At 40.4% G+C, this 27930-nt stretch overlaps 1 protein-coding gene across 12 annotated transcripts in view; it reads right to left on the reverse strand.

Moving 5' to 3' along the window:
* Window positions 1-27930, reverse strand: part of Cpeb3 (cytoplasmic polyadenylation element binding protein 3) — a 213935-nt gene that overhangs the window by 101272 nt on the left and 84733 nt on the right. For 8 of the 12 annotated variants that reach the window (XM_008849611.2, XM_008849615.3, XM_008849608.3 and 5 more), the window contains one exon: window positions 6610-6633. The exons of the other annotated variants lie outside the window; for them this stretch is intronic. In XM_008849611.2, the coding sequence (XP_008847833.1) occupies window positions 6610-6633 (24 nt within the window). The remainder of the gene's footprint in view (window positions 1-6609; window positions 6634-27930) is intronic. 12 annotated transcript variants of the gene reach the window in all.

A 27930-nucleotide genomic window follows, 5' to 3' on the forward strand; every position in this document is an offset into this window, starting at 1 on the left:
GTGGCGCATGCCTTTAATCCCAGCACTGGGGAGACAGAGGCAGGTAGATCTCTATGAGTTCAAGGCCAGCCTGGTCTACATAGAGAGTTCCAGGGAAGTTGGGACTACAGGGAGACCCTGTCTCAAAAAGACTAAATAAATAAATAATTAAATAAATACCCCCCCAAAACAAAACAAAAACAAAAACAAAAAAACTGAGTAAAAAAACAAAACAAAACTGAGTGATGACTGGGCTGGAAAGATGGCTCAGAGGTTAAAAGTACTGACTATTCTTGCAGAGGTCCCGGGTTCAATTCCCAGCACCCACATAGGAGATATCACCCTCTGTAACTCCAGTTCCAGGGCATCTGACGCCTTCTTCTGAACTCTGTGGGCATTGCACAACACCGGTGCACTTACACACATGCAGGCACATACTCATACACATAAAAAAATAAATAAATCTTTAGTCCCAGCACTTGAGAGTCAGAGGCAGGCAGAGTTGCACTCTGAGTAGCACTTCAGTTGATTGTCAGGTTCATGTACTGTCTGGTCAAGAGCCAGTTTACAGTACTGTTCATAAATAGAAAAAGAGAAGAGTCTATAGAAATCACAAACTTCAGGGGCTAGAGAGATGGCTCAGGGGTTAAGAACAGTAAGTGTTCCTGTAGAAGACCCAGGTTCAGTTCCCAGCACCCACATGGCAGCTAACAACTGTCTGTAACTCCAGTTGCAGAGGAATTTGAGATCTTCTTCTGTCCTCTGTGGGCACCTCACGACATGGGTACACTTACATACATGCAGGCAATATACTCATATACACAAAAATAAAAATAATAAATAAAATTTTAAGAATTCTGTTAACCATAAAGAACACTGGCATCGGGCTAGGGTTACAGCTTAATGGTAAAGTACATGCTTAGCATGCATGAGGACTTGGGTTCAATCACCAGCACCACACACATACACATACAGAGAGGGAGAGGGAGAGGGAGAGGGAGAGGGAGAGGGAGAGAGAGAGAGAGAGAGAGAGAGAGAGAGAGAGAGAGAAACATGGGCAACAGTGTCTCCATGAAACCATAAAAACACATATTCATGTGAAATTTTAAAGTACAACATATAATTAATATGTAAACCGCCAGGCATGGTAGCATATGCCTTCAATCCCAGTCCTGGAAAGCCTGAAGGTAGGACTGCCACAAGTTTGAGGGTAGCATGGGCTACACGGTAAATACCAGACTACAAAGCCTATAAAGTTGGACTCTGTCTCAAAAAAACAAAACAAAACAAAAACCACAAAGCTCTTATAGGGACTGCCCAGCAGGCTAGTTTCTAACAAGGGTTGCACCTTCATAAGAGAACACATATTAATAAAAGACTACTCCTGAAAGAAAACACTAAGAGTCTTTTATATAACAGACAGCATTGTTTGCAAGAACAAAATAAAAATGAATATTACTGGAAAAAATAGGATATTTAAATATGCATAACTGACACCCTCAGTGGTGGGGATTAAAACTGGGACCTCATACATGATAGGTAAAGATCTACCACTGAGCTACACCCCAGTCTAATGCCTCCTCTTCTCTTCTGTTACTTCTTCGCCTACATTACTAAAACTAACTGGCCTTCAAAAAGTCCATCTCCAACACTCCCATCCAAGCCTCTGGTTGATACCCAAGTTCTTTCCTTCTTTCATTATTTTTATCAAAAAATCCTCTCTCAAAAGTCTGGCACATCTGTGCCCAGAGACTCACCTTCTGTTTCAAAAGTGATTCATGAAGACAGCATAGAGCACCTCACTGCCAACTTCTCCCCAGCGGGCTCCATGCACAAATTCAGGGACATGTGCACCAAGCATCTGGCCACGTCAATCTCATCTCTAAGCTTTCTTCCAAGTTGAATCATACACTAAGTGCCTTGCTTCCCATTCCTCTTCCAGTATCCAAATAGTTCCTGAAATTCTACTAACTCTAGGAAGCCTTTCTAGACTTATTAGACAATTCCACTGGCTTGGTTCTTACTAAAAGAACTCCAATCGTTCACATAAATTATTTAGGAATAGGAATAATGGGAACATATCAACATGTGTATATAACCACAGAATGAGTTATAATTGAAATCTTACTCTTTTATTGTTTTTATTTTTTTTTTACTTATTGTGTATACGATGTGGGTTGGTGGGTGCCCATGTAGAGAGGACAACTTTGTGTAGTCATTTTTCTCTTTCTACCTTTACATGGGTTCCTGAGATCAAACTCAGGTTGTCAGGTTTGCAGAGCATGTACTTTACTGCTGAGCCACCTCACCAGCCCTAAGGTTCTATTCTTAATCATAAGTAGAATAAAGTATATAGATCAGTGAGTTTGTTTTTTTAGGTGTTTTTTTTTAAAAAAAAATCTGATGTTAATTTAATCCTCACAACATGAATAAATGATAGTGTCAGTTCATCTAAATTATACTACGTAAGGTTGGGCATAAGAGAATTAGATATGAGGACACCAACCCCAATCCTACATGGTAACAAGATATTTAAGGAAGTGATCTGTTGCCTTCCTTCTTGGAATGGAAGACTAAATAAAAGTTGTGGACCAAACATTTCTACCTGCCACCATTCAGTTCTCAGTGTTTCTCCCTTCACCTCTCATTCCCTTCTTCCTCGCTAACTATCAATCTGCACACTTAAAGACAGGGATCAAGTCATTCTTGGCAATATTTAGCAAAGCATTTGATGCAAGGAAGATCATGGCATTCAAATATAATAAAGTCAAATTTTACAAATAGATATGGAGATGGTAATTTGAAGAAGGAAACATTTTTAGGAGCTTAGAAACTATAGATGATTTTATATGCTTTCTGTATAGCATTTAATATGCAGCCCTAGCTGGCCTGGAACTATGAAGACCAGGCTGGCGTCAAACTCAGAGATCTGCTTGCCTCTGCCTCCAGAGTGCTAGGATTAAAGGTATGTGCTAACCACACTTGGCTTTTGGGGTGGGGAATTGAGATAGGGTCTCCCTATACCCCAGCTGGCCTGAAACTCACTATGCAGAACAGGCTGGCCTCGATCTCATAGAGATCCACTGCCTCTGCTTTGTAAATGCTAGGATTAAGGTGTGCGGCATGAGGTGTGGTCCTTTTTGTTTGATTTTTGAGAGAGGGCCTTGCTATGTAATGCTGGCTGGCCTTGTATTGGCTATATAGCCGAGGATCACCTCAAACTTGAGCTAATCCTCCAGATTCAGCCTCCCAAATGCTGGAATTTCAGGCATATGCTACCATGTCTGATAAGCAATTTTTAGTATTTTAATTTTTTTTTGGAGATAACAGCTTGCTATGTTGCTTAAGTTGGCCCCTGGACTCTGGCAAGTGATCCTCATGCCTCAGCCTTCTGAATGACCAGAACTATAATCATACATCACTGTTTCAGCTAATAATTCAAGAAGTATTTTGCCTATGACAGTCTCTTACTCTCTGCATATTGCCCATTGTGGATTAATAGCCATCTACTGCAAGAAGTGGCTTCTACGATGAGGGTTGAGAGATGCACTAATCTATGGGTACAGTGATGGTCATTAGGAGTCAGTTTAGTGCTATGTCCATTTAGCAGAATAGCAATAGTAGGTTCTTTCCTAGAGTCTATGACCTATCTAGCCATAGGTTCTTGGCCCTGATAAGCATGCCAGGTATGGATTCCATTTGGTGGCCTTAAATCTAATCAGAAACTGCTTGATGACTTCCACAGCATTTTTGTCATTATTACACCAGTGGGTATATATCTGGCCAGGCCAGTCATTATTGTAGCACTTATGGTTCACAGATGGGTAAGGCTGAGGATTATTTTTCTCTTCCAGTGGCATACATAGCACCTCCCAGCGCTATGAAAACTAGCCAGTAGGGATGAAACTTCAAGGTCAGTACCATCTTGATTTCCCCATGTTCTATGACTCAAGTAAGTAGTGTCTTCAGCAACAGGGTCTTATCATCAAGTTCTAGAGGGTAACCAAGAGCAGTGGCAATAGCTAGCAATGTTTGGGGTTGGGGGGATCTATGGGTCCCCACTGGCCAACACCTACAAAAGAGGTAACCCATTCTCAGCACTGGGTTTTTTATTTGCTAACCTGTGGTGTCTAGTAGGGAGATTCCTACCATCCTCTATTAAAGGGTTAAATCCATTTAAGTTCTTTTTATATATGTATTATGTCTATATTAGGAAGCTTCTACAGTACAAGCTTCCACACAACTTTTTCAAAAGGCTGAGGAGCTATTGGCAATTGATAGCTGCTGAGAGAGGGAGTCAGTTTTCTTTAAGGATGTGGCTTCTGGTAGGTTGACCATACTCCAGTAGATGGCCTCATAGCCAAGAGTATTTGGGCAACATACATTGGACTTGATAGGCTTTAAAAAAAAAAAAAAGAGGACAGGGCTGGAGAAATGGATCAGCAGTTAAGAACACTGGATGTTCTTGCAGAAGACCTGAGTTTGAATCCCAGCACCCGCATTGCAGCTAACAACTGTCCATAACTCCAGTTCCAGAGGATCTGACAGCCTCTTCTGTCCTCTGCAGGCATTGCATGACAAGGGTGCACTTACCTACATGTAGCAATACACACATACACATAAAAATAATAAAATATTTTTTAAAAAGGGATACAAAGTTGGGTAGGTAGGGTGGGTAGGAAGGTGGGGGTGCATTTGGGAGGAGTTTGGAGGAAGGAGATGAATATGATCAAAACACAGCATATGGCATTCTCAAAGAATTCATTAAAATATTATTTTTAAAAATAATGATGTCAAACTATTCTGTATAGATATGAGAATGTCATTTCAAAGTGATCCTAATTAATAAGTATTTATTAAGGCCTGACTATACATGGGCATCATGTTAGGCACAAGACATAAGTGTCTTAAATAGCTTATCTTCAGCAGAGGAAAACACCATCTCTAAGGCCACTGGGCAAGAACAAGGCTTGACTTTGGTTTGAACTAATACAATAAGACTAGGTCTTGGTAAGTAGAAAAGGATGGGTAGTCAGTACTCAGCAATGGCCAGAGAATGGATTGATCAAAGGAAGATGGAGTGAAACTGGAGATGAGGGTGGTGAACCTTAACTGGGAACCTTATATGGAGAATGAGGAAGACATGGACAACATGGTGTTTCACAATGATGGGGCATTAGAAACGAACAGCAGAAATGAGAGCAACTGAAATAGGAAGGGCAAGACCTAAGAAACTAGAGGCAAACGTTGGCAAGTGACTAGTACTTGAGGAGAGAGGCCAGTCCTCGCTGTCTGCTCTTCAGAGGGCCTCTATCTTCTGTGCAAGATAGACTATTTCCTGCTGCTTCCTGCAGTGATCATTTTTCTACCAACATGAAGTATTGTACAAATAGTAATACATCTCTAGGACATTACTTTTTAAATTTGAAAATAAGAGAGGTAGAGCTAGAAATGCAGCTTAGTGAAAGGTCACTTGCCTACTGTCTATGAGACTGATTTTGAGCTCTAGCATTATAATAAGAAAATAAATAATAAAGGCCAAAAATGATACTTATTTCCATGGTTCAAAAATTATCAAGCACATGTTTTTCCCAAAGTAAAAGTGATTATATGTAATATTTTATCAAACATACATTAACTTCTGCCAATATTCATTTATTCAAAAGTATTTTCTATGGAATAAATAATAAAAGTCTATCAAGTTGGTATCATTAGCTTCTCTTCATGGCAATCAGAATCAGAGGCAGCCTGATGAATGCTAAACATTAGCAAATATGAAACAAAAAGACAGGTTCCAATTTTGGCACTAGCTTTAACTTAAAGTCACTCAGCAAGCAAGCAACTTCATCTCCCCCAGCTTTTTCAATGGAGCACCAGAGGAGTTTTACATTTGTGGAATGCTTTTAATATATATGTATCAGTTTTCTGCCCACCTGTTGCTTAGACCAAGAACTTCACTAATATTATGAAGTTGGACAAAATTGGTTTTGTTACCTAATAATTTACAGCTGAGGAAATCAGATTTAGGTAATGGATTATAATTATAATCTAGGTGTTTGGCACCAAATCTCACCTTTGCCTATTAGGCTAAGCTTCCTCTTGCTACTTCACAAAATAATTTGTAAAAAGTTAAGGCATGGGAATACTTAAGAAGGGTTATAGCATTACACAAATGAAAGTCATGCAAGTGTGGGCCCCCAAAACTGAAGCTTCTCTTGGCTTCAGGGGAAGCTTGCATCAGGATGGAAAAAAAAAATTCACCAGCCAACCTAGCAAAATCAAAAACTGTCCCCCCAAAACTCAGCCTCTGCTCTCTAAATCGTATGAAAAGAACACAAGGGATATAGAGCCAAAACATATACTTCCTCATATTCATTCACAAAAATCCATGACAAAAACTTCCAGATAGAATTGTCTTTGCCATATTTTTATTACGATTAAAAGAACAAATTATCAATAAATTAAAAAATTATGATAAAAGTAATAGAATTACCCTTGCTAAAATAATTAAGTAGGAACATCACACCATATAGTAATTACTGTTTTATACACGCAGGTATAAACACACACAAACTCATATTTACTCACAATTTGGCAAGCAAAAGATCTCATTAAAAAAAAAAAAATTACCTCGTCTCCGCCCATAGCTCCTGGCTGCATGTAAACACAGAAGAAAACCATGGGTATTTGTATCAAAATGGTGAATTTAGAAATAAAATGTTCACACAAATGTTTTCTAAGTATTCTTGAAATTATTAATCTGGATATATTGTTCCACTTTTACAAATATATTGGGGAAAAAAACTTTATGCAAATATAAGCCAAATCACAATATTAGAGAAATTCAACTAGATGTGGCACCCATTGGGACAGACACAATGGATGCTAAACTTCACGAGTCTTATAAGGAATTATATTGGGGCTATGTATCAGACACAGATAAGAATTTTTAAAAAAAAATAACTTGTAAATCTTCATTTGCACTTTATATTACCATCAGACATCAATCAAAAATTCATTCAAAGTAGCTAAATATTGTGGCATATGGTAGGCATTGTGAATTTCTTACTATACACACACATACACACTTCATAGATGCCCTGAAAACATATATACATTACATGCCATTAGTTCTAAAAGAATCCATTTCTGTGAATTTTTGTGTGTATATATAGTGTGTGTATGCATGTTCACATGTGCGTGAATGCATGTATGTACAGGTCTGTGCGTATGTGTGCTGGCATGCACAGGGAGGCCTGAAGTTGATGTTGGGTGTCTTCAATTGCTTACCACTTAATTTATTGAGGCAGGGTCTCTTGCTGAACCTGGAACTTGCCAACTCCAGTTAGTCTAGCTGGTCAGCTCTCCCTGTCTCTGCCACCTGTGTTTACAGGCAGCTGCCAGGCCTGCCTGGCTTCTGGGATTTGGGATCCAAACTACAGTACTCTCACTCACTTGGCAAGTGCTTGATCAACACTAAGTCATCTCCCCAGCCCAGCTTCTGTAAAATTTTAGTGAACTTTCTCTTATTCTTTCCATATTCTATCACAGTTGGGTGGAAAAAATGCTATCTTTTACATCTATAACATGAACCGAAACAGTAGAAAGGGATCAAGGCTCTGGATCCATTCAAAGCTATCCTTCATAAAAGAGTACTTTTCAAGGTTGGCTTCTTCATAACTCAGGGCCTACAAAATGCACTGTTACAATGTTCAGTAGAGCCAGACTGTGGCATTATGTATCACTAGGAGATCCTGTTACCTACAGTGATTTTCAGAATGGAAAGTTTCTTAAATTTGAAACCTCCAGTTCTATAAACAAATGAGAACTGAGAACTGCACTTAATCTATTTTTTGAAATCATAAAATGTCACAAAATTCAATTATACTGAAAAAGAAAGTGTAATTTAGGATGATCTGTAATATAAGATAGCAGGAAAGAAAGAAAACTTACTCCCTAAAGAAAAGACTTCAGATTTTTCAGCTATATTATTGAAACAGATGAGCTAATCTCATCTAATGTTTTCCACTTTTCTTCAGTCAAACTTGTCATCAGCTGCATACCTTTAACCTCTTCACTTTCCCACCACTCAGAGGTAAGAAAAGGCCCAGTTCAGGCCCCGTTTCCCTACCTATCCTGTTCCTCCAACCCTACAACCACCCCCCATGAACAAATCTTTTCTGAATTTATACAGCTATTATTGTTTATGTTATTACACAGGGATACATTACAAGAACAACTAAAAAGACAGACTTTCAATTATTTGGAACCTGGAATTTATCTCCCCAAATCAAGTGCAGTGAATGGTAGTTGGCTGCCTACCTTAAGCCAAAAAGAGCTTACTTCATCTATAACATGGACAACTTAACACTGACAGTTTAGCATTCTGAAAGAGATAAAATAAATGTTGACATCCTATCACTTGTCTCTTTGTCCCTTCTTCCCATTCCCAATGATGTTATGCTGCCCAAACACCACTGAAAAATCTCGACGGAGAGAAGAGGTGACGGAAAGATTGTAAGAGCCAAGGGCCTGCTACTACATAGTGTCTCCTAGACATGACAGGGAAGCCACACCCATGAAACCTCCACAATATGGTTGTCTTTGACCTGCATAATGACATGACTAGTCAACATGTGAACATAGGTAGGGATCCCATCCCTAAATGAGGAGCTATAGGCAATCAAGGGGGCTACTGAGAAAGGGAGAATCAGTCTTTTCCAGAGATCAGCCACCTGATAAGTTATCCAAGTGATCAGTCCTAAAAACATGTACATAAGAGCACTACTAAATGGACTCTGAGGGGAAACGGGAGGGGAGTGGGAGCAGTGGAAATGATGTAAGTACAGTACTTGTGTATGAAATTCTCAAAATATTTTCAAAAATTAAGTAAAAAATACTCTGTATTTCAAAATCATTCACTCTCTCCCAAACAACAAATTCCTCTTTTTTTTTTCCTTCATTATCTGTGGTTTCTTACAGAATTCAGAGAAACCCAATGAAAAACCTTCTGATGACAATATAAAGGTACCAACGACTCACTGGTTCTTAACATCTTATCTATAGGATTAATGAGAACGCTATTTGCTCAAGTCTTTAACTGCCAAGCATCCAGCTAACAACATGAAGTAAACAGACCCAGACAGGCTTGAGGAGAAGAGGAGTACCCTGAACTGGGGAGAGGGGAAAGCTGCCAAAGACCTCCTTGGAAACTTTAATCAAAGCTTCTTTTGAAGTTCATGATTTTTAAAAATATTTTATTTATTATTTTTATTGTATGTGTATACATGTATTGCCTCCATGTAGGTAAGTGCACCCATGTCGTACAATGCCCACAGCAGACAGAAGAGGCTGTCAGATCCCCTGGAACTGGAGTTACAGACAGTTGTTAGCTGCCATGTGGGTGCTGGGATTTGAACCCACGTCTTCTACAGGAACACTTAGTGTTCTTAACCCCTGAGCTATCTCTCTAGCCCCTGAAGTTTGTGATTTCTATAGACTCTTCTCTTTTTCTATTTATGAACAGTACTGTAAACTGGCTTTTGACCAGACAGTACATGAACCTGACAATCAACTGAAGTGCAACTCAAGATACTTAAATGTGTTTTCCTAACTCCTCAGGCAATTACGTCCTACCTTGGTCCTTACTTCAGAACTTTATCTATGATCCCAATGGGATGATGATGATGGTGGTGGTGGAGGTGGCAGCTAAAAATAAGTGCTTACTGTGTGCCAGAAACAGTCCATAGTGCTTCAAATGGATTAATACAATTGAGTGTGCCATCCAAATTTATGGCATAAGTGTTTTTTTGTTTTTTGTTTTTTGTTTTTTTTGGTCTTTTTGAGACTGGGTCTCCCTGTAGCCCCAGCTGTCCTAGAACTCACTATGTAGATCAGGCTGGCCTTGAACTCACAGAGATCTGCCTGCCTCTGCTGGGATTAAAGGTGTGAGCCACCATGCCAGTGGCATAAGTATTTTATTAGCCTTTTCTTTCAGAGGAAAAGAATAGGAAGAAAGGTGAACAACTTGTTCAAAATCACAGATAGGGAATGAAGAATTGGGAGTATGAATCTAAGAAATCCAGCTCCAGAGTCTACCCTTAAACCACATCTTCATACTGTGGATGGAATTCTGAGGGGGCAAGGTTTGTATCCGATAGTCCCTTGGAGACTCCTCTAGTACTCCTGGCTGCATGTGGCTAAGGATAGTATGAATGTGACCCAATGCAAAATCCTAACTTAAAACATCATGGGATGCTTTGACAATTAAAAAAATATTTTTGAGACGGACCTCTCTCACTGTGTAGTCCTCGCTGGCCTTGAACTCACTATGTACACCAGACTGACCCCAAACTCAGAGATCTGCCTGTCTCTGCCTTCCACGTGCTAGGATTAAAGGTGTGCCAAGCTAATTTTTTTCTAAACTCAATTGAATCATTTCCCAGCATGAAATTCACAGATGATGTTGCAATGTCTTAAGGTCGATGCTGGGGAGATGGCTCAGTCAGTGCAGTGCCTGCTGCACAAGTATGAGGACCTGGTTTGGCTTCATGGCACACACATGAAGAGCTGGGCAGAACAGCACTCTGTAAGCCCAGGGCCGGGGAGTCCAGCTAGCTAGCTGAATCTGTGAGCTCCAGGTTCTGTGAGACCCTGCCACAAAAAATAAGGTGGAAAGTAGTAGAGGAAAACACCTGATATTAACCTCTGCCCACACATGCATGTTTGTGCATGTAAGAATGCACACTCCTGGATACCAAGTTGATACTCAACAAATTCAGCTTGTTAGCTAAGTGCACAATCAAGGGACAGTGTAATATATGCCTTGATGGTGTATAGAAAGTATAACAATTCTCATGGTAATTTAAAATTTGCTTAATTTGCTTCAGTGAAGACTATTTGAGAATAGTCTAGGTGACGTCAAACCATTCCATTAGAGAAAGAAAAGGGACATTGAGGAAATTTGGGGATAAAAACTAGTGCTTTCTTCAAGAAATAAATGACATTAAGATCAGGAAGAATACTGAATATATAAACATAAAATGAGCCAACACAAAATGAACTCATATAGAAAAAAGGGAAGTGGGGAGACAGGAAGAGCCCCACTACCACCTACAGGTACTTCTGCAGAAGCCTGATGCACTCCCTCCTTTCTTCCACTTACTATTGGAACCAATACAGACTGTTTGTGGCATTTAAAACAAATAATAAAAACAAAAATGGGTGGTAATAACAAGTTCAAGGCAAGCCTGGTATAAACAGTGAGGAGTTCCAGGCCAGGAAGGGCTTCCACCACCTCTCAAATGATGGGATAACAGGTGCATACAACTACACAGCAGGACTAACTTCATTCTTTTCATGTACAATCTGTGTTAGGATGAATCAATACTACAAATAATAAGATGCAGTTTTCTTCTAATTACTCCAAGAACTTGTTTAAAAAAGCAGTGCTGAGGATTAGACCTAGGGCTTTGTGCTTCCTAAGCAAGCAAGTGTTCTAGCACTGAACTGTACCCCAGCATGAAATTTTCATTCTTTTTTTCTTAAATTTGTGTGTGTGTGTGTGTGGGGTGCATCTGTGTAGGTACACATGTTTGTAAGCAGAAGCCAGAGAACTTTGAATCTTAGTCCTCAATATTGTTCACCTTATGTTTTTGAGATAGTGTCTTTCACTGGCCTAGAACTTGCTAAGTAGGTTAGGCTGGCTGGTCAACAATCCCTAGGGATCCACCTGCCTCAGCCCCCTCATGGCTAACATACAAACTCATGCTACCACCCCAGTTTATTTAAACAGGTTCTGGAATCAAACTCAGGTCAAATGCAAAGAAAACACTTTACCAACTGAGCTATCTCCTACCCCAAAATATTTTACTTAAAACACATACACAATGTGTGTGTTTGTATTAGGTGTACATTCCACAGCACATATGTGGCGGTCAGAGGACAACTTGCAGGAGTTGGTTCTCTCCTTCTACCAGGTGGGTCCTGGGGACAGAAGTGAGGTGGTCAGGCTTTGTGCCAAGAGCCTTTATCCCTGGGCCATCTCATGAGCCTTCTTTTTTTAAATTAGCATATATAGAAATGGGTTTCATTGTGACATTTTCACACATATACATCATTATTCTTTGCTTTTATTTAGCCCCATGTCTTCCCATCTCCTTTCCTCCTGCTAGCCTTTCTACTCCCAAACACAGTGCTCCCTTCTACTTTCATGACACAGATACCCCATTATCCTCTCTCCTTCCTCCTCCCTTTAGATATCTTCTTTCCCTCATCCCCTCACAGACTCTCCTCTTCTTTCATGTAGTGTGTATGTGTGTGTCTGTGCGTGTAGATTTTCCTTATGAGAGAAGACATCATATTTGTCTTTCTAGAGCCATCCAATTTCTTACAAATGTCACAATTTCATTCATCTTTATTGCTGAATAAAATTTTGTTTTGAGGGACTGGAGAAATGGCTCAGCAGTTAAGAGCACTGGTTGCTCCTTCAGAGGAAACTGGGTTTGGTTCCCAGCATCAACACAGTGGTTAACAACCATTCAAAACTCCAGTTCCAGGGGATCTGACATCCTTTTCTGGCCTCCGTGGGTATTAAACGACATGAGTGCACTTACAGGTAGGCAAGACACACTCGTACACATAAAATTGTTTAAAATTTTTATTTTGAATATGTAGTATATTTTCTTATCTAGACTAGTTTCATATCTTGGCTATTACTATTGCAGCAATAACATGGATGTGGAACTATCTCTATGGTATGCTGACTTCAAACCCTTCGAGTATATATCCAAGAGTGGTACAGCTGGATCATACATATGGAAGCTCTGTGTTTAGTTTTTTGAGGAACTGCCATACTGATCTCTGTAATGGCTACACAACTTAATGTTCCTACCAGCAGTGTTTAAGAGATCGTCTTTTACCACATCCTTGTCAGTATTTGTTGTATACTATAGCCCAGGCTGGCTTCAAACTCACAGTGATCCTCCTGCCTGTGCCTCTCCAAGTTGTAGAATTATCGATGTAAGTCATCATACCAGGTTACTGTCACGTGTTTTCTTGATGACAGCCATTCTGACTGGGGTGAAATGGAATTTCAGGGCAGTATTAATTTGCATTTTCCTGATGGCTAAGGATGTTGAACACTTTTTCAAACGTTAGCCATTTGTATTTCTTGAGAAGTGTTCATTCATTAGCCCACTTATTGTTTAGATGATGATTTCTGTTCTTTAATTCTGATCGTTCTTTATAGATTCTACATATTAATCTCCTGCTGTATGTACAGTTGGCAAACATGCTTTTCCTATTCTATAGGCTGTCTCTTCACTCTGCTGATAGTTTTCTTTGCATTGTAAAAACTTTCTAATTAAAAAAAAGCTTTCTAATTTTATACAATCCTATTTGTTAATTCTTGAGATTGTTTTCTATGTTGTTAGAGTCCTCTGCAGAAAGTCTATGCACATACATTGCCTATGTTTTCCTATAGTAGTTTCAGAGTATCCTATCTTACCTCAAGGTCTTTGATCCATTTCGAATTGATTTTTGTGTAGAGTGAGAGAGAAGGACCTGATTTCACTCTTTTAATGTGGATACCCAGTTTCCAAAGCACCATGGTTTGAAACCACTGCCTTTTTCCTATGTATGTGTGGACACCTTTGTCAGAGATAAGGTGGTTGTAACGATTCAGTTTTTTGTTTTGTTTGAGACCAAGTCTCATACAGCCCAGGCTGGCTTTGAAGTCCCAATCCTCCTGCCTCTACCTTCGGAAGCTGAATGACAGGTGACTACCATAATGGCTGACTTTCTGTATTTAAGACAAGGTCTTGCTGGGCATGGTGGCCAGCCTGGTCTACATAGTGAGTTCCAGGCCATCTGGGGTTACAGGGAGACCCTGTCTCAAAAAGACCGAAAAAAAAAGGAGAGACAGGGTCTCATACTATAGCCTTGTTGTCCTGAAACTCACTTTGTTGCCTAGGCTGTCCTCAAACTTATGGCAACCTTCTGCCTTAGGCCCCTGAATTCTAAGATTACAGGCTTGTACCACTATGCCTGGCCCGGGTCCCCCATTATATTCCATTGGTGTATAATCTGTGTGTCAGTACCATACTGTTTTTCTTACTATGGCTCTGTAGTATAGTTTGAGATAGGGCAGAGTGATGTCTACAGCACTGCTTTCTGCTTAGGATGGCTTTGGCTACTTGGGGTCTTTTGTGATCATATGGATCTTAGGACTGTTTTTTTCTAGATCTGGGAAGAATGTCATTGGAATTTTGATGGAGGTTACATTGAATCTGTAGATCACTTTTATAGCCATTTCACAATATTAAATAAGCACATCAATCTATGAGCACTCTCTTCAATGACACTTTTTTTTTTTTTTTTTTTTTAGGGCATGGCCCTACCCGGCCAGCAGTCAGCACACATGCCTTCAGTGTCTTTTTAAATCACTATTATAGGGTGAGAGTGCCACAGTGCATGACTTGAAGTCAGACAACAACTTTGTGGAGTTGGTTCTTGCCTCTGCCTTTACATCTGTTCTGGGGATTGAACGTGGGTCACCAGGCTTGTGGCAGCTAGTGCTCTTACCCACTGAGCAATCTTGCTAGCCTCACTTTCTTCAGTGTTTTAAAGTTCTCACTATAGAAGTCTTTTTTTTTTTTACAAAAAAAGTTTTATTATTTTTATATTATGTGTATGAGTGTATTGCCTGAATGTAAGTGTAGCCATGTCCTGCAATGCCTGTGGAGGACAGAAGAGGCCATCAGATCCCCTGGAACTGTAATTATGGATAGTTGTTAGCTGCCATGTGGGTGCTGGGATTCAAACCCAGGTCTTCTGCAAGAACAGCCAGTGTTCTTAACTGCTGAGCCATCTCTCCAGCCCATTATAGAGGTCTTTTACATAACTCCTTGGATAGGTTTATTCCTAAGCATTTTAGGTTGTTTTGTTCTGTTTTTTTGTTTTATGGAGACAGGGTCTCACTGTCTGGCTGGCCTAGAACTCGCTATGTAAGCCAGGCTGGCTCAGAACTCAGAGAGATGCATCTGCCTCTGCACCCCGAGTGCTGAGATTAAAGGCATGCACGACCACATATGTGCCCTATTTTCAGGCTTTTAACACTATTGTGAAAGGGATTTTTTTCTTTGACTTTTTTCCCTCAGCAAATTTGTTATTGCTCTAAAGAAAAGATGCTGAATTTTGTATGTTGATTTTTATCTTGCTACTTTTCTGAAGGTTTGTAAAATCTGAGAGTTTTCTGATGGAGTCTATAGCATCACTGAACTTTAATTCTTAATTATTATCACTATTCTTACAGATAAAATTTTTTGACCAATTCACATGTATCAAACAATTTACATCTCACAAAAATTCTATCTAAGAGCTAGGCAGCATGGCACACACCTCTAATTCCTGCACTTGGAAGGTAAAGGCAAGAGGATCAGGTGTTCAAGTCCACAAGGCCAGCCCAGACTACATACTGAGTTAGAGGCCAGCCTGGGCTACATGGAACCCTGTGTCAAAATTGCAAAACAGGAATAGCGATGTGGTTCGATGTAGAGTTCTTGCCTAGCATGCAGAAGACCCTGAGCTCAATTCTCAGTACCAGAAAAAAAAAGCTAACAGAAGAAAAAATGTTGTTTCTCCTCCTTATCTAGCCCTCTGTTGCACATTTCCTCTCACTCTTTGACTCTCAACTGATTTATTAGCCAGGTATGGTAGTACATGAGTGTAATTTCTGCATTCAGGCCTTAAGGCAGGATTGCCATGAGTTGAAAGCCAGCATGGGCTACATAACTAGATGCTGTCTCAAGGAAAAAAAAAATTACATCTAATTTTCAGAAATCAGGGTTATATAGTTATCCTTGGCCAGGAATATTATCTAGAGAGGGGGTCTAAGTGGGGATGTTTTTTGGAGTACTGGTAATGTTTTGGAACTGACTTGAGTATTGGTTACATGGCAGTACTCAATTTGCTATAATACACTTAAGTCCATACTTATTAAATAACATGACAAGGCCGGGCATGGTGGTGCATGCCTTTAGTCCCAGCACTTGGGCGGCAGAGGCAGGTGGATCTCTGTGAGTTCGAGGCCAGCCTGGTCTACATAGCAAGTTCCAGACCAGCTGGGGCTACAGGCAGACCCTGTCTCAAAAAGACCACCCCCCCATGACAAATATTTATATTACTTTACTGGTTATAAAATTAATGCAAGAAATCCAAAGTGCTATCATTTTGTAGCTTTTAATTTATTTGTTATTATTTTATGGGGGTGGGTACACTCAGAAGCTAGAAGAGGGTACCAGATTCCCCTGGAGTTGGTATTACAGGCAGTTGTGAATCACCCAATGTGGGCACTAGGAACCAAACTCTGGTCCTCTGCAAAAGTAGTATGTGTTGTTAACCACTGAGCCATTTTTCTAGTCTCTATTTTTTTTCCTCTCCTTTTCTTTTTTTTTTTTTTTTTACTTTTCTTTTTTTAAATTTTATGTGTATGTGTGTATTGTCTGCATGTAGGTAAGTTCACACGTGTCATGCAATGCTCACGGGGGTCAGAAGAAGCTGTTGGATCCCCTGAGACTGAAGTTACGGACAGTTGTTAGCTGCCATGTGGGTGCGGGGATTCGAACCTGGGTCTTCTGCAAGAACAACCAGTGTTCTTAACCGCTGAGCCATCTCTCCAGCCCCTCTATTTCTTTTTTAATTTTAAAATATATTTTGGTATGTATGTTTGCAGAGCCTAATCACTCCTTTCATTTTGGGGGGAGGGGTCTTTTTGAGACAGGGTTTCCTTCCCTGTAGCCCTAGCTGGCCTAGAATTCACTATGTGGACCAGGCTGGCCTTGAACTCACAGAGATCCGCCTGCCTCTGCCTCCTGAGTGCTGGGATTATATAGGCAGGCACCACCATGACCAGGTCAGCCTTATCTCTTTACGACAGCATTTCTCACTGAACTTGAAGCTCACCATTTCAGCCAGGGCTGGCTGGTCAGTAAGCTTCTGGGATCTGCTTGTCTCCACTCCACCAATACTAGAGTTGCAAGAACCTGTGGCCATGCCCAGCTGTTATATAGGTACTGGGGATTTGAACTCAGGTTCTAATGCTTATGCAGGAAGGATTCTTACCTGCTACACCATCCCCCCAGGTCTTATAGCTTTTAAATTATAAATCTGAATAATGTAAAGTTGGGCATCATAGTTCACACCTGTCTGGTGACATGAGCTTGAGGCCAGTCTAAGATACATTAGTGAGACTTATCTCAAAGAAAAACGGGAAGGTGCCACAGGGGAAGGGGGTATAAAAATGATTTTATATATGAAATAACACAAAAATTCAAAAAAAATTTTCTTTCGGTCATTTTGAGACAGGGTCTCCCTGTAGTCCCAGGAACTCGCCAGGCTGGATTGGATCTCAGAGATCCACCTGCCTCTGTTGGGATTAAAGGTGTACCCCATCATGCCTGGCTTGCTGAAGTCTTTAAGTAAGGTAATATATATAGATTCTGTGGTAGAGGCTGAAAAACTAATCTTTTTTTCTAAAAGAGAAAGAAAGCCATAAATAGAAGAGATGTTAACAGGTAAAAATAGATAATTATTTTCTTGTGGAGTAAATCAGCACAAACCATTTTATAAACATAACTAAAGGCTCTGGGGTGCTTGCTTCCATGACAAAGGAATGGAAATAAAAAGACCTTAATATGACATGTTACCAGCTGGCACCTAATAGTCAAGACTATTAAATTAAAGTCACTATAGGGCAAATTGTTATTCCTTCTAGCCCTGTCTCAAACAAACAAAGAAAAAAATAAAATGATCTTATTTTTTGGGTATGATGGTACATGCCTGTAATTCTAGCACTTGGGAGGTAGAGGCAGGAGGCCCTCCTTGGCTACACAGCAATCCTAGGTTATCTCAAAAAAAACACAAAAATATAGACTTTATTTTCTGTGATAGGGTCTCCTGTAGCTCAGGCTGGCCTCAAATTCACTATGTAGTAAAGGATAACCTTGAACTTCTGGTCCTCCTACCTCGACCTCATGAGAGATAGGAACCCAGGGCATCCTGGATACTAGGTACACTCTACCAACTGAGCTATATCCTCAGACCAGCAATCACCATTTCAACAGGCAACATTATGTTACAATCAATGGGCTAGGAACGTAGCTGAGTGGTAGAGTGGCTGCCTAACATGCATGAGGTCCTCAGCTCAATCTTTAGTACACACATACAAAATTACAGTAAAACATCTAAAAAAAATAGCCTTTCAGTTTGTCTATTGGCTATGATCTTAAAGTTCAGACCAGAATGTTCCCATTCTCTTCATTAAATTGTAAATTCCCAAAGAGCAGGAGAGTAGAGTTTGTCCCCAAAGGCTCCTCTTATATCTTTGTTGTTAGAGTGGTGCTGGAGAGATGGTTCAGCAGTTAAGAGCACTGACTGCTCTTGCAAAGGACCCAAGTTCGAATTCCAGCACCCACATGGTGGCTAACCACTGTCCATAACTCCAGTTCCAGGGGATCTGACACCCTCTTATGTCTTCGTGGGCACTGCACAACACTGGTGCACTTACATATATGAAGGCAATATACTCACACACATAAAATAAAAATAAATCAAGTGCCGGGTGTGGTGGTGCATGCCTTTAATCCCAGCACTCAGGAGGCAGAGGCAAGCAGATCTCTGAGTTTAAGACCAGCTTGGTCTACATAGCTAGTTCCAGGCCAGAAGGGGATACAGGGAGACCCTGTCTCAAAAAGACCAAAAAAATAAAAGATTCAAATTCATCTTTCTGAGGAAGCATTACTTTGAAAGCAACACTAGTGACTGACAAGCACAGTACTCACATTGCAGAGATACTTTAAAAGGGAGAGGTCTATAAAGTAGAACATGTTTCCTAGTGGGGAAAAACAGGGGATGGCCTACTGATAATTCATCATGCCCTAGGCACTGTATCTTTTCTGACTGATTCATCCAATTAGGCCCGAGAACTTGTCTACTAAAGAGAAAGGTACTCAAATATTAGGCATCTGACTGAGTGCAATGGTATAACCCACAACTCCAGAACTAGGGAGGCTGAAGCAGGAGGATCAAGAGTTCTAGGCCAGGCTGAGTTACATAGCAAGACCTGCCTCAAATAAGCAAAAACTGGAGCATCTGTTCTCAACAAACCATCTTCTCCAGATCATTATGCCAAAAATTTTATGCAATGTTTTCAAACATTATACAAGTCTGTAATTTCTGGCTACTTAAGACAGCCAATATTTGCTAATTTTACATTTCAGAACCCCAAAATAATGTAGAGAATTATAGAGAGAAGAGTAGGCAGGCATAATGGATGCTGGAATGTTTAGGAGTCTACAGAGCCAATGCTGGCCCCATGGTCAGTGTTCCATCTGCCTACTATGAAGGCTTCTCTAATATGAAGGCTTTTCTGATATAGGAGCAAGGGTTCCTTCACAGGAGAAAGTTATGAAGAACTAACTTGGGAACTGGGGAAAGGCTCTGGAAACATGAAGAAGCTACTCATTCACCTCTAGCTCCTAACCTGAATAAAAGCTAGTTCCTGCCTTGTTGAAGCATAATAAATAGGAACACCAGTACCAAAGCTAATTACATTGCACACACAACTAAGATCAAGCAGTATGTACGTGGCTTTTCTGTATATGACTTATTTAAGATCTTGTCCAGCTTTGCTCATATTGTTCCTAATGACAGGATTTCATTTTTATTACATTTATTGTGTATTTCAGTGTGTACATCAGAACAACCTGAGGAATGACTTTACCTGCTGAGCCATCTAACTGACCCAAAAATTTCATTATTTTTATAGCTCAGTGGAATTCCATTGTGTACACATATATCCATTGGTGGACACCTGGCTACAGTGAATAGTGCTATAAGGAACACAGGCACACAAATGTGCTTTGACAAACTGATTTCATTCCATTTGGGTCCATACCCAGTTGTGAGATCACTGGGTCATGAAGCAGTTTTACTTCTTAATCTTTTAAAGGGTCATTCATATAATCTGAAGTTATACCAGTAATTTTTCACTAGTTCATATTACCAGCATAATATGGAGGGATCCTTTTCTCCACATTCTGATCAATGTGGAGTATTATTATCTTTTTAATAATACTTATTCGAACAGAAATGAAGTTCTCTCTCTTTGTGGTTTTGATTTGTAGTTCCCTGATGATTAGCATAATGAGCATTTTCTTCAAATTTCTGTTGAACCAGACATGGTGGCACATGTCTTTAATCCTAGCACTCACACTCAGGAGGCAGAGCCAGGTGGAGCTCTGTAAGTTCAAGGTCAGCCTGGCCAACATAGTGAGTTACAGGCCTGTCTCAAAAAAACAAAAATAAAAAATCAAATTTCTATTGGCTATTAATTTGCATGTCTTCTCTTGAAAAATGTTGAAGAACTTTTGTATATTTTAAGCCAATTTTTGTTTATGTGCATACATGTTGATGTATGTCCATGCACACGTAGGTGTGTAAGTCCTCATGCCTGTGTGGCAAGCACTTTAGCAACTAAGCTATCTCCCCAGCCACCAGAATCCTGCCCCCCTACTGAATTGTTTGAGTTCCTTATATAGCCTGAGTAACAAACCCTTGAAAGACATAAAGTTTTCAAATATTTTTTCCCATTTTGTAGGTTATCTCTTCACTGCGATACATATTTCTTGTATTGTGCAGGTGTTCAATTTTACTTATCTTGAGATAGAAATTCACCAAATAGCATAAGGTGGCCTTGAATTTACCCTGTAGCCCAGGCTGACCTTAGTTCCTCCTTCCTCAGCCTCTCAAGTAGCTAGGTTTCCAAGCCTGTGCCACCAGCCCCAGCAATAGTCAGATTTTGAACATTTTCATCACAAAGAAATAATACATGTGAGGTAATAAGAATGTTAATCATCCTGAATTATTACACAATTTACACATGTATCAAAACATCACATTGTATCTGCAAATATGTATATTTTATCAATGAAAAGAAATAACAATTCTGTGGTCATAAATGTAAAAAAATTTATAATGTATACCCACGCACACAAACATTTTCTTTCCTCCCTCCCTCCCTCCCTCCCTCCCGCAGGATCTCACCATGTAGCCCTAACTACTATATAGCTACTATACAGACCAGGCTGAACGTGAACCCAGAGATCAGCCTGCCTCTGCCTCACACTGTTCCTGGAGTGTTAGGATTAAAGCTGGGGCCACAACTCCTGGCACTTCTTTTTCTTTTTTGCAGTGCTAGGAATCAAATCAGTGTTTTCTCATGATAGGCTACCTCTGTATCACTGAGCTACATCTCCAGACCTTAAAATATTTTTTGAGTTGTTCTTTGTTGAGTTGTAACTGGCATCATGAGATATTTACAGGTCTATTTTGAATTTTGAAATGTTTTCAAGATTAGGCTCTGGGGGAAAACAAGAAGCCCACAGGGAACAGTAGCAAACTTTTTTGTTTCTTGCATCTTTATCCTTAGGAAGAAAATCAACTACTGTTATTTAAAATATATTCATAACACAAGGAATTTCTTCCAAAATCCAATAAAATCAGCTAAGCCAATTTCAAACTTATTTACAATGTTCAGCATCAAGCTATTCAGATCAGGTTGGCCATTCTATTTTTTTTTTTTTCAGAAAAAGAATAAAAGGGGTACAAATAATAAAAAGTATTTCCACAAAGACACTGAATTTGTACGCTTGTGTTATATTAAGGTAGTTATATATACTATATATAGTGTATATATATATTTAAGTATAATATATGCATACTCACAATTTAGTATTTAAGCAAAAACTACAGGCTCCAATCAGGAGGCAGGAAGCTCTACTCCATCATGCCTCCCTGGTCAAGATTCACATAGCTTTATTTTATCTTATTTCTTTGGTCTTTTTGAGACAGGGTCTCCCTGTAGCCCCAGCTGGCCTGGAACTTACTATGTATACCAGGCTGGCCTTGAACTCACAGAGATCAGCCCGTCTCTGCTGGAATCAAAGACATGTACCACCATGCCCAGCCTATAATACACAGCTTCTTGAATCTCAGTTAATCCCATCTATGAAATGAGGTCAGAAAATGCCAGTCTCATGAACCCCCACACTTGGTTATGTCTTCCTTTACTTTTATGTCTACTCTCTTGGAGAAGCCCACACCCATGCTGCTTTCCTGTGTGTCTTACTTTCTTCTCAGTGCCTCTCTTCCTCTTAACCCTTGTACTTAATACTATATCAAAATATTTTTATAGACTCCAAACTCTGCTTCATAAGAAAGTAAAAAAAAAGGGGGGGGAGGCTGGACTGATGCCCAAGAGGGTAAGAGCACTGGCTGCTCTTGCAGAGGACCCAGGTTCAATTCCCAGCACCCACATGACAGCTAACAACCATCTATAACTCTAGTTCCAGGAGATCTGAGACCCTCTTCTGACATTTGAGGCAGGCGGATCTCTGAGTTCAAGGCCATCTTGGTCTCCATTAGTGAATCCAGGTCAGCTGCGGCTACAGGGAGACCTTGCATGGTGGCGCACACCTTTAATCCCAGCACTCGGGAGGCAGAGGCAGGTGGATCTCTGTGAGTTCAAGGCCAGCCCAGTCTACATAGTGAGTTCCAGGACAGCTGGGGCTACAGGGAGACCCTGTCTCAAAAAGACTGAAAACAAAAAAACACATTTTCTTAGTTGTGCGTGGTGATGCATACCAGTAATTCCACCACTCAGGAGGAGGAATCAAGAGGATTATCAAGTTTAAGGCCAGCCTCAGCTACATAGCAAATTCAAGGCCAGTCTGAGCTACATGAGACCCTGTCTCAAGAAAAAACAGGACTTGCGAAGAAGCTCAATTAGCAAAGTGCTAGGCACACAGCATGAAGACTGCAGTTCAGTCCCCCAATACCCATGTAGAAGCTAACCACAGCAGTGTAAGTTTGTCACCCCAGGCACTGCTGGCAAGAGGGGAAGGCGTGGAGACAGGAGGGTCCCTAGAGCTCACTGGTCAATCGGTCTAGAGGAACTGGTGAGCTCAATATTCAATAAAAGACTCTATCTCAAAAACTGTGGAGACTAAGGAAGAACCTCTGGCTTATACTTACACACACACACACACACACACACACACACTGGGGGGGGTTAGGGGGATCCTATAAACAAAATTGTTTCCTTCGCATCAGGTATAGTCCTCATGCCTATAAATCTTACTACATGGGAGCCTGAGACAGGAGAATTGCCTCAAATCTGAGACCAGCATGGACTATAAAGTAAGTTCCAGCCAGTCAAAGCTACACAGAAAACAAAAGCAAGCAACAATTTTTTAACTTATATTCACTCACAGTCAGCAAAAATAACAACAATGTACTCTTCAATTTCTGGAAAAATCCATTTGGAATTCTAACAAAGTGGGCTCTCTTCGTATTCTCCCATAAATGCATCATGTGCTCAACTCCCTCTGCACTTCCTCTCAGCTGAGCCTCTCCCTGAGGAGCTCACACTCAGCAAAGCATAAAAAGCAGGATGAAGGTGAAGGCATGGCAGTCACACAGGCTTCTGTCCAGCACAAACACACATACCAACATCCTTTCACCTTTTATTTTTAGATTCAGCACATGCACCGGCAGCTCTCAGCTCTAAAACAAATACAGGGGAAACATTCTATTTTCAACAAACATTTTCAAGACATTAGTTAAGAGGGACAATGTAGAAGATGGTATAACCTAAAGTTCCAAGTTTCTTAGTGCACGGGCTATGCCTAAGATGTTTAATAGTCAGTGCATGACCTCAGAACGTCTCACAAAGGTCAATGTGTTTTGGTTATTTTGTTGTTGGTTTTTCTTTGTTTTTTAAATATAGCAGTGGAGGCCCAAACCCAGTGCTCCCTAAACATGTCTTCTACCCCAGTTCCCACCTCTCTTTTTCCCTTTTAATTGAGATATTAAAATCTTAAGTCTTCATGGACCCAGATGTAGCAGTGCACACCTTTACTTCCAGCACTTGGGAGGAGGAAGCAGGCAGATCTCTGTGAGATCGAGGTCAACCTGGTCTATGTAGCCAGTTCCAGGACAGCTGGGGCTACAGGGAAACCCTGTCTCCAAAAAAAAAATTTTTTTAAAAGTCTTCAAATGGCCCAGATTTTATAAAAAGGACTCTTTAACTGATACCTTTCTTGGTGTTTTGATAAGGAAGAATGTATATAAACAATCTCCTCCTGTCAGAAGGGAAATGGTACTTCAGATTTCCTATTCACCTCACAACGTCTGGCATTAATCACAACTTGAAAGAGCTCAGAAAGAAGAAACAAAGAGGAGGTAGAGAGATGGCTCAGCAGTTAAGAGTGTGCACTGCCCTCTAAGAGGATTCACATCAAGCAGCTAGCTCACAACTGCCTGTAATTCCAGCCCCAGGAGATCTGAGGCTTCTGGCCTCTGAAGGGACTTGTACCCAAGTATACACATCCATACACGGACACACACAATTAATTTGAAACATTTTTAAATGGCAGTGCGAACTTTTAAATGCTAGGTGTGCTAGCACATGCTTGTAATCCTAACCCACCAGAAGCTGAGAGGAGGGCTACCGGGAGTTCAAGTCCAGCCTGGGCTACATAGCAAGATCCTGTCTCAAAAACAAATGAACAAACAAAAACAAAAACTGTAACAACAAAAAGCCAGGCATGGTAGCACAGAGGCAGGAGACAGAAGGCTCATGGAGAATTGAAGACTAGCCTGGATACATAGCAAAATCCTGCCTCCAAAATAAAAATAATCCACATAATATAAACTCCTATTTGGGGACTCTAACATGCAAAAGGTGAGGGGGTTTCATTGTTTGTTTCTTTGAGACAGTCTTACTGTGTAGCCCTAAGCAGCCTGGAACTTATGTAGACCAGGCTGAACTTTTTAAAAAAAAAGAAAAGTGAGGTGGGTGGGGCTGGAGAGATAACTTAACAGTTATGTACACTGCCTGCTCTCGCAGAGGACCTGGGCTCCATTCCCAGCACCCATATGGCAACTAACAATAATCTGTAACTCCAGTTCCAGGGGATCCAACACCCTCTTCTGGCCTCCATGGACACTGCAAAACATGGGTACTTTACATACATACAGGCAAAACACTCATACACGTAAACTAAAAATAAATTTGTTTTTTAAAAAAAAAAGATCTTTAAAGGGCTAGAGAGCTAGCTCAGAGGTTAAGAGCATTGACTGCTCTTGCAGAGGACTTAGGTTCAATTCCCAGCACCCACATGGCACCTAACAACCTCTGTAACTCCAGTTCCAGGGGATCTGACACCTTCTTCTAAATGCACATAAAGAGGTCTTTAAAAGGCAGCAATAAAGTTGAAGCAAGGGACCACCAGGGCCATTAACATGAGGTTTATCCACAAATCAGCCACTGTACTAGGCTTTGTAGGATTCATAAAACAGTCAATTTAGTGGTCATTATCTTTGTTTCAGAGGTGAAGAAATCAGAGACAAAGGAGTTAACAATGTGGCCCTAAGGTTAAATAGGTGAAATCAGATCTGCCTGACTCCAGACTCCTCTGTTATGCTAGTTAACTGCTGCATCAGCAGGTTTCCCGTGACTTCCAGATGCTTGGCAGAGATCAGCTGGAAGCAAACTCTGTCCCCTAAGGCACGCTCCACTTGTGCACTCAAACAACTTCACTCTATTTGCCAATTCTCCCCAGCCTATTTTCTGCCTGGAAAAGAGTGTAAAGTCAAAAGGAATAAAGTGGAGACACTTGGTAGTGGTAACTCTTAAACTGATACCAGACATCCTGGTTTTGAATATTAATTTGACTTTAAATTGGTTGACTTGGACCTATTATGAAGGCACCAATATCCTTCTCTAAGGATCAACATAATAGAGGAAAATTTACCAAATCAGACAACAAGCTTATAGAAAAAAAAAAATCACAACTGCTAAAGTGACTGTACACTCACAATATAAAAAAGCAAAATCTCAAGCTACTATTAGTGTTAGAAAAAGCTGCCTGACACAGATACTACTACATACATAGTCTGAAGCACCGTTAGCAGCCTCCCTCATTTTCTGGAAGGAAAATCAGAAATGTTAGTGTTTTCAGTGGAAGAGTGAAGATGAAACAGGAGTAATTATTAGAATACTAAAGAAAAACATATTGCCCATTTTAGTGGAAAGGACACACTGCTTCAAAACTAACTTTATTTTGGAAATACTAGACAAACAGCAGATCTCACAAAGTACTTGTCTTGTTTAAAAAATATTTTATTTATTATTTTTATTTTATGTGTATGAGTGTATTGCCTGCATGTGTGTGAGTGTACCCACGTGGTACAACGCCTCGGAGGTCAGAAGAGGGCTTCGGAGTCCCCTGGAACTGGAGTTAAGGACGGTTTGTAGCCACCATGTGGGTACTGGGAATCGAACCCAGGTCCTCTGCAAGAGCAGTCAGTGCTCTCAACCGCTCAGCCATCTCTGCAGCCCCCAAAGTACTTGTCTTATAAGCACAAGGACTTGAGTTTGAAAAAAAAAAAACCTCAGCACTTGAATTCCAGCAGTTGGGAGGCAGAGATAGAAAGATCTCTGATCTCCTAGGCAAGCCTGGTTTACATAATGAATTCCAGGCCAGCTGTAGTAGGGAGACGCTGCATTAAAAAAAAATAAAAATAAATAAAAGCCAGGCATGGGGGTGCTGACTTGTAATTCGAGCACCCCTGTCTGCCCACCAACCAGCCTAATCTATCTAGTCTATTCAGTCAGCTCCAGGCCAGTTAGTCTGAAAAAATGGTGGACAATGCCTGAGGAATGATACCCAAGGTTGTATTCTGGCCTCCATATGCACGTACATACATGTACATGCAAATCCCCCACTCACGAACATGCACCCACACACAAAAAGAGAAAAAATAAGTAGAGTCTGGCTTTATACAAATGCTGTCAATCTTTCCTACCCTACATGTTTTAGGGCTATTGCTGATTCCTACTTGTTATTCTATCCTTCAATAATAAATTTTGTTTTCTGCCTTCCAGATGACATTAGCAGTGGTGCTTCTCAGGGTTAAGTAGATCTGGGAGGCCTGCACTAGAGCAGCAAAAAATGGGAAGGAAAGTGGCCCACAAATAGCACTGACAAGTGAGAATGCACACCTTTGCATCTCTCTTTCCCATCAAGTGAAGAGAGCTGAGAATATAGTTATCTGCAGGAGAAACTCAGGTTTTAGTGAGCCAGGGAAAGAAAGAAGGATGAAAGATTGTATTGAGAACATAGTGAATGTTGATTTTGTGTGGAGTTTAGAAATGGGGTAAAGAAAGGAGGAATTAAAAGTCTATTTTCTTGGGGTTTTTTTTTAGGGGGGGACTTTTTGAGACAGAGTCTTCCTGTAACCCCAGCTGGCCTGGAACTCCCTATGTAGACCAGACTGCTCTGCAATTTGCTGTCCTCCTGCCTCAGCCTCCCAAGAGCTGGGATTACACTACTACCCATGCATCATTTCTCCTTAATTTTCTTAGCCAGTTTCTTCTTTCCTTAAAACATAGTATAACCTCAATCTAGTCCCTTCTAATAACCAAAAATTGTGAATTAGTAAAGTTTTAGTGAACTTTTAAATTTCAATTATTTCTATATAAAAGTTGAGGGAATGGCAAAACAGATCTGTAATAGGGTAAGAACTTGGAACAATAAACAGTAGGGGGAGGAAAGAGATGATTAAAAAAACACATAGATGTGGGGGCTAGAGAGATGGCTCAGCAGTTAAGAGCACTGACTGCTGTTGTAGTAGACCTGGGTTCAGTTCCCAGTGCCCACATGGCAGCTAACAACCATTTGTAAGTGCAGCTCCAGTGGATCTGATGCCTTCTTCTGGCCTCTTTGGGCATGGATGCACTTACACACATGCAGGCAAAATACTCATATAAAATAAATAAATAAATAAATAAATAAATAAATAAATAAATAAATAAATAAATAAATACAT

This window comes from Nannospalax galili, unplaced genomic scaffold (genome assembly GCF_000622305.1).
Source record: "Nannospalax galili isolate Female #2095 unplaced genomic scaffold, S.galili_v1.0 scaffold384, whole genome shotgun sequence".
In the NCBI taxonomy this organism is placed as follows: Eukaryota; Metazoa; Chordata; class Mammalia; order Rodentia; family Spalacidae; genus Nannospalax; species Nannospalax galili.